At 49.7% G+C, this 13,217-nt stretch overlaps 2 protein-coding genes across 2 annotated transcripts; both read left to right on the forward strand.

Annotated features, from left to right (window-relative positions):
* Positions 1 to 1,331: 1,331 nt before the first annotated feature.
* LOC144247890 (uncharacterized) lies at positions 1,332 to 5,659 on the forward strand. Its single transcript, XM_085593541.1, has 2 exons — positions 1,332 to 1,456; positions 1,635 to 5,659. The coding sequence occupies exon 2, from the start codon at positions 3,196 to 3,198 to the stop codon at positions 5,647 to 5,649; it is 2,454 nt and encodes an 817-aa protein (XP_085449667.1). The 5' UTR covers positions 1,332 to 1,456; positions 1,635 to 3,195; the 3' UTR covers positions 5,650 to 5,659.
* A 90-nt stretch (positions 5,660 to 5,749) lies between these two features.
* LOC144247889 (uncharacterized) lies at positions 5,750 to 8,924 on the forward strand. Its single transcript, XM_077789552.2, has one exon. It carries the CDS (start codon positions 6,013 to 6,015, stop codon positions 7,501 to 7,503), a length of 1,491 nt encoding a protein of 496 aa, XP_077645678.2. The 5' UTR covers positions 5,750 to 6,012; the 3' UTR covers positions 7,504 to 8,924.
* Positions 8,925 to 13,217: the final 4,293 nt, after the last annotated feature.

A 13,217-nucleotide genomic window follows, 5' to 3' on the forward strand; every position in this document is an offset into this window, starting at 1 on the left:
TGACTGAAAGTCTTGTGGAGCTCCTGTGGGATGCGGATGAAGACATAGTTAGAATGACAGTCATGCTCCTCAACTTTATCATCTTGGACAAGGACATGCTGATACCCAGCCCCATCCCACTGCAGCTGGTTGAGGCGCTCCTGCCATTCCTTGACCACGTAAGGCTCACTGCCCCCAGCCACGGACACTGGCGGCTGCCCAGATACTTTGTGCCCTGGGGCTTTGCAGGCCTGCACCAAGCTGAGCCCCATGCAGCCGATGCTGAGGTCTTTTTTTTCCCTTCATACAGGACAATAGACAGGTGCAGCTGCTCTCCATACTGCTCTTCCGAACATTGGTGACTTTTCCAGAGGAAAATGAAAAAGAGGCTATGAAGACACATGTGCGCCAGAGACTGCTGCCACTCTTCTTCCACTGCCATGATGAGAACCAGCGAGTGGCAGAGGTGAGGACTTGTGGGCTGCTGCTGCTCCCCTGGCAGGGGGCTGGGCTGCCTCCTGCTCTGGTGCCTGGCGGGCTGCAGCCTCCTCCTGGCCTTGGCACAGGGACACAGCTCTTGTGCCCTGGGCTCTGGGGCCATCTCTGTGTCTCTGCTGCTCTCCAGGCTTCTCAGGAAACGCTGCTTCGTGCGGCCGAGCTCTTGGAGAGGAGGGATCTTGAAAAACTGGTGAAGAGAAAGAAGCTGTGGAAGTTGGCGGAGTGGCTGGTAAGGAGGGCCGGGAAGCCGCAGCCCCAGCCCGGAGCAGCCCCTGAGCGCGGTGCTCGGTGTGCGGGCTGGCAGCTGTGCCCCTGCCCGCTGCTGCAGCCCGAGGCCCGCGGGCTCTGCTCCAGGCTCCTGCGGGCCCAGCCGGGTGCCGATGGAGCCGCGGCCCGGCGGGGCTGCGGGGCGGCCCCGCGGCTCCCCGGGCAGCAGCCGGCCCTCTGCCCCTGCAGAGCCCGGCGCCGGCGGCTGCTGGCCGCGCCTCAGGGCTGTGCGGGCAGGGGAGGCCGGGGCTGGCGCGGGGAGCGCCCGGCCCAGGGGCTGAGCCCGCGCCAACCCTTCCCTGCTGCCGCTCTCTTCAGCTGGCAGAGGACAGCAGCAGCGCGGCCGAGCACCTGCGCCGGGCCCTGCCCTACCTGCAGAGCCCACAGGAGCCCCTGCGAGAGGCGGCCGTCAGGTTCCTGGGTGAGCCGCGAGCCCGGGCTCCCTCCCCGCCCCGCCGCAGCTCGGCCCCAGCCCCGCCTGCTGCCCCGGCAGCGCCACCCGGGCCCGGCGCCTCTGGCAGCCGTGCCCTGGGGCGGCAGCGAGCGGCGAGGGCCCGGGCTGAGCCCTGCCGGGCCAGGAGGCCGTGTGGCCCCAGGGCTGGCAGCGCCGCTGGCAGGAGCTGTGCCGCTGGGCTGACAGGCTCTGTGTTCCCAGGGACGGCCGGGCGGCACCTCAGGGGGAGGAAGGAAGAGCTCCAGCTCATCTCTGAGGGTGAGTGAGGGCAACAGGCTGCCAGCGGGGGGTTTGTGGCGAGCACCTTCGGGCTGATCCGGCTGGTCCCTGCTCCCTGCTGGCCATGGCCAGAGCCGGCTGGGATGGCCCTGGCACGGGGGTCTACTCGGGTCCCAGATGCGGGAACTGACCCTGGCTCTGTTCTTCTCTCTTTCAGCCCTTGAAGGCATGGCAAATGACATCAGCGTCCCCGTCGGAAGCCTGGCAATTCAAACACTGTACGTCCTCCAGGAAGCAGAGAGAGCTCCTTCTTCCATCTTCGACAGCCTGCATGATCGGCTCCGCAGGTGTAAGAGGCCGTCTGAAGACCCTCACTCATTTGCCTGCCGATTGCCACGAGCAGGATTTCCCTTCCCCCTCTGCAGTTCCGGCTTGGAGAAGGCAACAGTGCAGGTGTAGCCGCTGTACCATTACATGCTGTTCCCAACGAGGACCGGCAAGAACTTGGCAAGGAGTTGGCAAGGACTTGGCGAAGACCCAGCGTGGACCCAGCACAGAGCGGCCTACTGCAATTCCTGCTTCACTCTCCACCTTTAAGCCAAATGAACTGTTGGGGTAACTCTGGTGGTCTCTCACTGAAGACCCCTCATCTGCCTCGCTACCACCGTGACAGACGGAGATCAAGAACCCTCTCCCCAAGGACTGCGACTGAGATTCCTACCACAAACAGTGGGCGAAGGGAGAGAATGACCTGACCTGTTCTTCTCCAGTAACTTCAATGGACTTATCCCTTATTGTGTTTGTTCAGCCTAGATGATGTTCTGTAAATACACTTGTTCCCCCACAGCAATTTCAATAGACTCTCATTGTTCTGCCTGCTCCCCCCTTTTCCCTCTGTGGACTATAACTGGACCCCTGGGATAGGTAGAACTTCGGAGACTCTCCCCAACACAACAAGACGGATCCACATCGTCCGGACCAGTGAGGACTCCGCCTGTGTTGGTAGCTATTCCCATCCCCCCTTCTCTCTCTCTCTCTATCCTTTTTATTTCTTTTCTGAACCCACTATCGCATTTATTGTTTTGGCCCTTAATAAAGGTGCATTTGTTGTGATTAAACTGCTGATTGTCTTTTGCACTTTGGGATCGGCTAACGAACCATCACGACACCCCGCTATAAGTGGATCGTGACATTAAAATTGGCGTCACGGACAGGATTTCTGTCTAGGCAGAAGGGTGCAGGTTCTGTGTAGTCTGTAACAGGGGAAGGACGTTTCTTGCCAGCCGCACCTAGCCTGCCAGTACAAAAGACTGAGCATGGTCTGGAGAGCAAGGGGTAAGATTCAGATTTCCCACAGACTGCACATTGCCTAGGTGAAAAAGCACCCACACTGTCTTCAGAAATTGCAAAAGATCTCTTAGTGCAAAAGGCGGGACACTGTTGTGATTATGTGTGTGTTTGGACTGTCTGGGAAGGAAGAGACAACTTGAAGAAACTAAGCAGAGCCTCCCAGGCAGATTTTGTCTCTTCACCCACCCAGGGAAGTGAAGGGCGACACAGCGAAGTCTGTGTGCTTTGAGTAACTTACACTGTTGTTTTATGTGTGTGTTTGGACTGTCTGGGAAGGAAGAGACAACTTGAAGAAACTAAGCAGAGCCTCCCAGGCAGATTTTGTCTCTTCACCCACCCAGGGAAGTGAAGGGCGACACAGCGAAGTCTGTGTGCTTTGAGTAACTTAAGTTTGTACCTCCCTGCTGTGGTTTTGGTCCCTTCACAAAATGAGTGATAACCTTAACGATAAGGGTAAAGTTGAATTTTATGCTTTACTAGCTAAATACAATGCCAAACCTTCTCCGGGAGGAGAAGAGTGGGCACAAAGTAATTGGTTTAATTTGGATAATGTGGTTGATAGAATATGTTCTTTACAACATGGTACAAAATTCAAACTGGGCAGAAATAAATCTATCTTATGCTCAGTTTTGGGAGCTTGTCTTACGGCAGCTGTAGAAACTCGCTTCCAGCAAAGAGGTGAGCAAGAAACAATAATAGACTCCCTTCAAAATTTGGTTGAAATTTTACAAAAACAATTACATGAAGAAAGGAATGAAAAACATTCATTGAGAAATGAGAACTATGCATTAAGAGCTGCCTTAAAAGAGGAACACGTTAACAAATCATCTAATGCTGATTCCTCTATAAATCCTGAGGGAAAGGAAACTCCTCACATTAACCAAATTTATCCTCACAAAGAACTTGAGGCAGTAAATAATTGTGGGGAACATTGCTGCTCTCACTTAAGACCTTTAATTAAAACAGAATATAACTATCTCAGTGATGATGATCTTGACCCCCACATCACAACCAAACACATACCATACACTGCCACCGAATTGGCTAAGCTTAAAAAAGAATATGGACGCCTTCCATACGAATCAGAAACAGAATATGTTTTCCGGGTGTCCCTCACTGGTGGCGATCAAATTAAACTAACTGAACAAGAAGCCAGTGGGTACTGGGGACATGGTGTCTTCTTAACAACAGGAGATAAACGTGACTCATGGTCCCTGACACAGCACGCGGCTTTTTGGGCCGGGGGAACGAACCCCTTGGAAAGGGGAGATCCTATAGCTATAATCAGCACCCCCGACCAACTCCTAGAAAGTGTACACAAAGCCGCCTGTTTGCAAATGATTCATGAAAAGAAATTAATTCCTGGCTTTGAATCCCCAATGCAATTACCTGTGAAGCCTGAACTAATGACTCCTTTAATTCGTGGGCTTCCAGAAACCCTCAAACCTACTGCCATAGCCTTACAGAAAACTATCATGACATTAAGCCCTACAGAAAAACTAGACAGATTTCTTGGTAACCCCACTAATCGCACTGGATCTACTGATCCTAGCTTTACTCCATCCTGCTCTCCATTCCAAGCTGTAAATTCACAAGCCAGTTCACCTGGCAGTAATCATAAAATTTGGACATGGGGTGAAGTTGCAGAGGATTTGATCAATTATTGTAGGAAATATGGACCTGTAAAAACCCCGGAAGAGAAACCAGAAAAATCAGAGAAAACAAAAGGGATTCGGTCTATTGGGACTCCTTACAGTAAAAATCCAGAAAAGGGAAAACAGAACCCTAGCCGCCAGCATTGGTGGTCACTGGGAGTCCAAAAGGGGGTCCCCAGAGAAGTGATGGATGGTCTGCCCCTTGATAAATTACAGAAAATAATAACTAATTGGTGCTATCGAAAATCAAATCCATCAGTTCAACCCAGTACACACCCTAGTGCACCCACTCTTCCTCATAACATGGGCAGCGAACCAACTCTCCCTCAGCCTCTCCTTCCTCTCCTGAACACGGGTAAGGAAACAACTTTCTCACTGTCCCTCCTGCAAAACAGGGGCAGTGGACAAAAACTAACCATATCACAGCTTTCCTCTCAGAACTCAGGCTATGACCCAAAATTAACATTCTCCCAGTTTCTCTCTCAAAATCCAGGCAGTGAGTCACCTCTTTCTCAGCCTTTTCCTCAAAATCTGAGCAGAGATTCCTGTGGTTTCAGAGACGCTGAGAAAAGGTACACTACCTGGGAGAAGGGATTGTTTGTGGTCAGCCTGGCTCTCATTGAAGTGGAAAGACTTGCACTACAACTACCAATTGTATTGAGAAGCCCTTTCAATGATATTAAGACAGTCACTACTGGGACCCTCCCTCCTGATGGGGTGGCCCAGAGGGCCTCGGTAAGAAAGTGGTATGCTCAGACTGAACATTACTGTCACTTCTTCTCAATAACAGATGGAGTTGTGAAAAATTTGGCAATACAAGAAACTGAGAGCTTGGATAGCAGCCAGGACACACCTGCCTCTGTAATCAAAATGGCCCCTCCTTTTTTCCCCAAACAATCGGCAAGTTCTTGGTTCACTGAACTAATTAATACTGAGGGAGAAAGCAGTGCTCGGGTTGGGGAGCTGATAGCTGTTTGGAGTGCTTTTCAACGTAAGGTACAGAACACCTCTCTTGTCTCTATCTACACTGACTCCTATGCTGTGCACCAAATGATCCTGATAATCCAGCACATTACCCTGGCCAACCTGTTCTGGTGGACATCCCTTACTACAGGGCTGGTACCCCTTGTGCTAAAACCCCCTTGGAATGAATGTGCATGGAAAGCCTCTGGTGCTCTAGGGAAAGAACATTGGATAAATACATGCTGGATAATTCCATCATTCTAACCTTTTCTGCTTCTCGCTGACAGGAGTCTGTTGTGTTTACTTTTACAGAAGAACTCCAAGGGACATGAAGACCACCTAATCCATGATAAAACTGGTAATACTTTCCTGCATCCTACCACAACCCCAGAGCCAGAAATCAGCTGAGTGTTTGTGGCCTGAAATAATTGTGGTAGCATGCAGAAAAAGTGAAAAGATCTCTTTAAGCACAAAAAGGTTTGTACGCACCAAAGCGTACAGGATTGTTGGCACAATTCAACATTAACACAAACTGCAGAAGTAGTTTGTCTTTGGTTCAAAAATACTGAAGGACTTTCTTTTAAATTTATTCATACCACCACCACCACTCAAACCCAACCACCAGTTATGCTTACCCCGAAAATTTCTAAAGTTGGACCATATATAATTAGGGAAACTGGCCAACAACAGATATTGTTCAATCCGGCATGGTCTCTTAAACAAGTTAAATTGCTAATGCAAAGCAATGTCTCTGAAATTCAGCCAGCTTGTTCACCTTTCTTGCAAACTTCTTTCCACGGTTGGACGACCTGGTTGCGACAGTGGAACCCTTCTAAAACACGGATGCCAAGAGACATAACTGGTGTTGTGGGAACAGGATTGGGAATTCTAAATAGTATTAATTCAGAAGTATTATTAAATAAACTAACTGCTACAACTAAAGATTTGACCCAATTACAACAACCACTGCAATCGTCCTTATCGGCCTTGGGAACGCATCAGTGGTTGCTAACAAACATATTACCAAATTGGGAAAAGGTAAATATGAATGACCATGAATTGATAATTGAGGCACTCAATGCTACACAAAGCAACGTTTCCTTAGCCCTTAGCTGCATCCAGGCACAATTATGGATCCAGTCAGTTGCTGCCTCAATTATAAGAGAAGGTGAAGAAGGCACATTTCCTACTGAAATTCGGAAAATAGTTTGGGACAGTGCCACTGACTTTGAAAAAGATTTCCAATCCTGGTGGAATTTGGTGAACTTTACTTATGATCCCACCACAAACTTAGCCACAGCTTTTGTGTTAACCATACGCAATGCCTCGGTGCATTCAATATTCCCCATTATTGCATTAGGATTAAATCATGATGGAGCCACTCTCTATCCTTCCGAGCATAGAGAATGGGCCCGACAAATTGATGATAAATGGCAAACTGTTAATTTAGAATCCTGTATTGTCCGAGAACAACAAGGGTTCATCTGTGAAGGCAATGCAATTATAGCTCAAGATATCTGTTTAGACACAGAACAAAATATCTGTCACTTTGAAATCCATCCTAACAAAACTTCTAAAACATTCCTTGTATATATAGGAAATGGATGTGCATGCTTTAGAACTGCTTGTAATACAGTGTATGTAGAAGACACAGTAGTAGATACTAAAAATCATTCAAATTTTTGTGCTTGTAATTTCACTAAAATTTCTGGATGTGATTTTTCTTTTGAAACTCCAGTTACTTCATATCAACTTTTAGAGTCCAATTACACGCTGATTCATAAGCTATTGCCTACCCCCATTGGAATGAATCTTACTCTGGTGAGGCAATTGTTGCTTCACCAGGATTTAATTGAAATCTTAGGAAAAATCAAGGAAAACGGACAGAAAACATTGGTAACTGTTCATCATGATGTACAAGAAATACATCGGGTTATAGAAAGGGTGAAAAGTGATGCTGAACACAGGTGGTGGGATACACTTTTTGGGTGGTCACCTACTGCTACAGGTATCCTGAACAAATTGTGTCATCCCATTGTTGTCCTTTTGATTTTAGTTTTGATTGGTTTTGCTTTATCAGCAATCTTGTTTGTCATAAATTGGAGAATGATAAAATGATTAACAAAATTGACAGCTATAATTAATGCACACCACCTGGCCAATGTGCTTTATACTGTAGACATCCCCAAGACTATAGACACAAAGCAATTATAAAATTAGAAGATGATTTGTTTTAGTCACTTAGAAAACCTGATTTGAGTTTTTATATTGGTTTATTAGAAAAATTGTTTATTATTAATTAATATTGATTATATTGCTTAATGTTGTTTCAATTTATACTAATTATTGTTTTAGTATTTTCCCTGTTCTCTTTTCCTCTCCTTTTCCTTTTTCCCTTCTCTGGGATATGCTGCCAACACTAGACAAGTCCTGAAGACTTCACAACAACACTACGAAACACTGCTGAACATCTCTCGAGGGCAATCGTCAGTCACGGGGTGGTGTAAGAGGCCGTCTGAAGACCCTCACTCATTTGCCTGCCGATTGCCACGAGCAGGATTTCCCTTCCCCCTCTGCAGTTCCGGCTTGGAGAAGGCAACAGTGCAGGTGTAGCCGCTGTACCATTACATGCTGTTCCCAACGAAGACCGGCAAGAACTTGGCAAGGAGTTGGCAAGGACTTGGCGAAGACCCAGCGTGGACCCAGCACAGAGCGGCCTACTGCAATTCCTGCTTCACTCTCCACCTTTAAGCCAAATGAACTGTTGGGGTAACTCTGGTGGTCTCTCACTGAAGACCCCTCATCTGCCTCGCTACCACCGTGACAGACGGAGATCAAGAACCCTCTCCCCAAGGACTGCGACTGAGATTCCTACCACAAACAGTGGGCGAAGGGAGAGAATGACCTGACCTGTTCTTCTCCAGTAACTTCAATGGACTTATCCCTTATTGTGTTTGTTCAGCCTAGATGATGTTCTGTAAATACACTTGTTCCCCCACAGCAATTTCAATAGACTCTCATTGTTCTGCCTGCTCCCCCCTTTTCCCTCTGTGGACTATAACTGGACCCCTGGGATAGGTAGAACTTCGGAGACTCTCCCCAACACAACAAGACGGATCCACATCGTCTGGACCAGTGAGGACTCCGCCTGTGTTGGTAGCTATTCCCATCCCCCCTTCTCTCTCTCTCTCTATCCTTTTTATTTCTTTTCTGAACCCACTATCGCATTTATTGTTTTGGCCCTTAATAAAGGTGCATTTGTTGTGATTAAACTGCTGATTGTCTTTTGCACTTTGGGATCGGCTAACGAACCATCACGACACCCCGCTATAAGCGGATCGTGACAGCAGGGCATGGAGGAGACGGCCTCGTCTGTCGAGGCTTGGCTGGCTGTGCTGCTGGAGCTCTGCAGAGAGCTGATCCCAGAGGCTCTGTCTGCTAGGGCCACCCGAGCCAGCAGGAATGTTTCATTTCCTCAGGATTGTTCTTTCCTTCTTTTTGTTGTTCTTTAGTGTATAAATATAGGATGTGTTGCAATAGACAGACTCCCAGGATCTTTCTTTTGCTGCCCAGGCTCTGCAGGGCCTAGGGGAAGAGGGAGAAAAGGGTTCCTGGGCTCAGCAAGCTGCCCAGGCATGCAGGGTTGCAGGGAAAATGGCCAGAAGCCCCTTGGCCTTTGGTGGTTCTGCCGAAGCCTTTGTGCTGCCCACAGAGCAGATGGGCAGGGGCTGGAGCTGTGGGGATCTCTGTGAGAGCGGTGCCTGGAGATGGCCACAAGCCCTGTCCCAGGCAGGAAGCGCCATCCGTGTCCTCCTGCCCATGTGTTGCTGGCTGGATTGCTGAGGGCTCCCAGGTGCCTCTTGGTGGGGCTCCTCTGGAGCTCCTGTGGGGCTGCGGCGCTGCTGCCAGGCAGGTTGGCCAGGGTGCAAGGAGAGAAACCGGAAAGCCCTGTCAGCTGAAGGCTCCTGTCCTCTTGTCCCAGATGCCCACGGTGCCCAGGCCATGCTGGCCGTGCCCAGAGCTGTGCCCAGAGCTGTCCATCACTGCTGCCTTTGGGAGCAGAGCAGGAGGGCAGGACACGTGCCCAGCCTGCAGCCAGCCACGGCACCTCCAGCCCTCAGCAGCTGCCCAGAGCAGGACGCTCCTGTGCTCGCTGCCATCTCCCCAAAGCTCTGATCCCACCATCCCCAGCAGACAGGACCCACCTCACGCCATCCCCCGCTGGAAGAAAAGCTGGTCCCAAACGATGTCCTCAGCCTTCTCCAAGGGCACGGCCCATCCACGCCGCAGCTGCTCCCAAGCACTTCCTGATCCAGATTGGGCCCCACCTGGAACGCTTCCTCTAGAAAAACACACAACAAATTATTGAAAATAGATTACAAAAAAAAGGGGAACAAGAAAAAAGGTCAAAGATCTTATCTCTGTCAGGGCCTTAAGGAAGGCCCAGCCATGTTGGAACTCAAAATGCCTCTCAGACATTTTTAGAGGTTCTAGGCCTTGGTCAGAAGCATTTTAGACCCTGGCAGGCAGCTGGAAACAGCTGTGATTTTGAGTTTGAGCCATGGAATGAGGTATCAACTTTGGAGGTGGAACAAAGGGTTAGATAGTATAGTAAAAGTAGTTACAAAGTAGAGGGAAAAATTTTTTAGTATTGTACAGGGGAGGGTTTTAGCACCTGTACAGGGGGGTTTTCACTTTGTACATGGGGGTCAGAAGTTCTAAGATGGAGGAAAGTGGGCTGATCCTGTTCTTCCTCCTTCTTCTTCCTTGCCTCCATGTTCTTGGTGATGCTGGCACTTATGGATGGGTTTAGAGTAGAAAAGCACTTTGTAATATAGGTAGTAGGTATTGGGTGGAAAATTGTAAACTTGTAATACGTAATATATCATATAAAAGATAGCAGCAGCCCTGGGCGGGGGGAGAGAAGAAGAAGACAGCAGACAGAGAGGGTGTCGGGGTGTGTGTGTGTCTCTGCCTGGGCCGCTGACCAAACAGCTGCAGCCCGAGAAGAAAATCTTTTAGATAACTTGCAATAAACTGCCTTGAGACCGAACAACAAGAGGCTGTGGAGTTTTTCTTCGGAAGCATGGGTTGGAGGAGAGACTTTACCACCACATGAGACCCCAAACCAAGCCCGGGGTTCTCACACAGCCCCTGGCATTTCACCTGATTAATAACAAAATGAGCTCTCTAGTGAGGCAGACAGCTGGTTAGCCAGTCCCGCCACCCAGGCAAAATGTGCATTTATCATCAAAAGCAGCCTCTGAAGTTCCTCAGTGCATCCCTAGCCCGTGTCTGAGCACATCACAGCTGGGTGGCAAAGATGGATTCCTACATTATTCCTCTGGAATTTGGCCTGGAGACACTGAACTGCTCCCCCAGAGCCACAGCAGGGCTCAGGCATCCCAGGGGTGTTTGTCCCCTCTCTGGTTGGGCTCAGCCCCTTCCTCCCCATCACCTCAGGGCAGCAGAAGGTGCCTTTAACCATGCTGGGAAGAAGCCAAATTCCCAAACCCAGGAATTACCAAAAGAGCACCAAACACATCACGTATAAAGGCTGACTCCAGAATGGTTTGGGACCCATCCTGGCTGAGGCATCAGCTGAGCCTCACCAGAGCATCCACTGCCACACCAGGTGATGCTCTGCAGCTCCTGTGGGCTCAGCTCGGTGCTGTCCCCTCTTATGACCTGATTTTCAGAGACCAAACCCATCCCGGTCAGTCCCCTCACACACCCTCTTAAAGCAGCCAGGTGGGATAAGCAGAAATCAATTTTATTAAAGACAGCAGGGCTGCAAACTCTCCCCTCCAAGCAGCAAAACTCCTGCCTCAGCAGGGACAGCAGGAACATCCTCTCCAAACCACTCCAGATCCTCACTGCAACACAGCTACCACAGAACCTGAGTTTAGGCTGAAAAAAACCTCTAAGATGGAGTCCAGCACTTCCAAATCTTCCACTAAACCACTTCCCCAAGTGCCACATCTTTAAACCCATCCTGAACTCCCCACAGGGCAGCTACCGCACCAAAATTAGCTTTGTACGATTACATTATTCCCTTAAAAAAAAAACTCCAATGTGCCCATCTCAGCACGTCCTAGGACAGCTTCTGCAGGGCAGTTGAAATTTGGAAACATCAGCCTGTGTTGGAGGGATGCCGCGGGAGACAAGACTCATGATATCATGATCATCAAGTCTCAGTTTATTGTGACAGATTACACAGTTTATAGATGTTCGTTAATTAGCTCATACATATTGCAAAAGCCGAGCTCATGATTGGTTGCTATGTGACTTGTACTATTATCTTAAAAGTATCTTTATGATCGATACATGCCTGTCCAGCTGGCCTTGCAGTTAGAACAGCTTAGTACCCCTTTGTTCTTCTCTATCTACTTCTACATACCAAGCAGTTTCAATATCCTGCTTTCTGCGCACCATCTACTCTTCAGGGCCATGCGAACTTTGCAGCAGTCACGTAGCCCTCCCTATTTGGATTAATTTTACAGTATCATGTCCCTTGTCGTTCAACCATTCCTCTGTCAGGCTCTCTTCAAGCCTGAGTGGAAAACAGTTTGATCAGTTCATAGCCTGGGAAGCCAAGAGGAAATCTCCCAGCATTGTTCCACCCTGGGAAGAGCATCAGGACGTGTTGTTATTTACTCGGGGCTGGTTTCAGCACAGGGCTGGGGATTCCCATCCCAGGATCAAGGACATCCTCACAGCAAAGTGTTCCCTTTGCTCCCCAAAGAGGGACTCCAAATTTGGGAGCTCCAGGATGTAGCCACAGCATCCACACCTGGTTGTGTCCTGGGGTGAAGGGGACAAACAGCTGAGAAAAAAAAAACAAACACTGCCCTGGAAGGTAACTCCAGTGGAAAAACGGGGAGAGGGATTTGCTCTCACAGCACAGGAACACAGTTTGTGTGGGCACTGGAGGTTATTTATCCTTGAAGGTTTCAGCCAAGTTAAAGACAGAAAGCACTCACTCCAGGTGAACAATTCTCCAAATATTCCACATAGGAAAATCAAGGAGCAGAAATAGTAATTGTTTTCTCTTTCATTTCTCTCAGTGCACCTCTATGAAAAATCCTGAGAGGGAGAGAAATGTGATTGCCACACACAGCTTCTGGAGTCCCACCTCTGCTCCCACCATGGGGGTTTGTTTGTGTCGGGCTGGCTGCCCCAGCCCAGCCCCAGCCCGGGGCACGGTGGGTGCTGGGGGCTGTTGGCAAGGCCAGGAGCCCACTCCCATTTTGTACCCACCCCAGCCCATGCCCTCAGCCCTGCCAAAAGCAGCCTGGCAGCCGACTGAAGGATCAGCTGCATCCACCCCAGCAAAGAGGGAACCTTGGGCTCCTGGCCAGGCTGAGCAATGCCCAAATCTGGGAGCATCCCCCTGTGTATGGACATATCTGCAAAATCCCTGTGGAACCTGGCTCTAAAGGAGATGTAAGAATCAAAGTCCAACATCTTCAGCCTGCCAGAGACCAGGTGGAGAAAGAGGTTGTCATCCTTGATGTCATCCTCGCTGCCCCCAGCAGCAGCAGGGCCTGAGCCTGCTCAGCTTACGAGATCAGATGAGACCGGGCGCTCTCAGGGCGGTGTGCCATAGGCACCTGGCAGTCCCTCAGCAGCGCCCTTCAACCCACCACACCACCCTCCGGGCACAAGCACAGAACCCCACGGGGGCTCGACAAGCCCAACCAGGCCACCCCTGCCCACAAGGGGATCTAGAGACAGACCTGAGCCCACAACACACAGACTAGGCACAAAAAGCACACAAGGCACACCTGCCCCCTCCGTCCTGCTCCTCGCCACGGCTGCTCAAGGAAAAC

Source organism: Lonchura striata, chromosome 16 (assembly GCF_050655825.1).
Source record: "Lonchura striata isolate lonStrDom1 chromosome 16, ASM5065582v1, whole genome shotgun sequence".
In the NCBI taxonomy this organism is placed as follows: domain Eukaryota; kingdom Metazoa; phylum Chordata; class Aves; order Passeriformes; family Estrildidae; genus Lonchura; species Lonchura striata.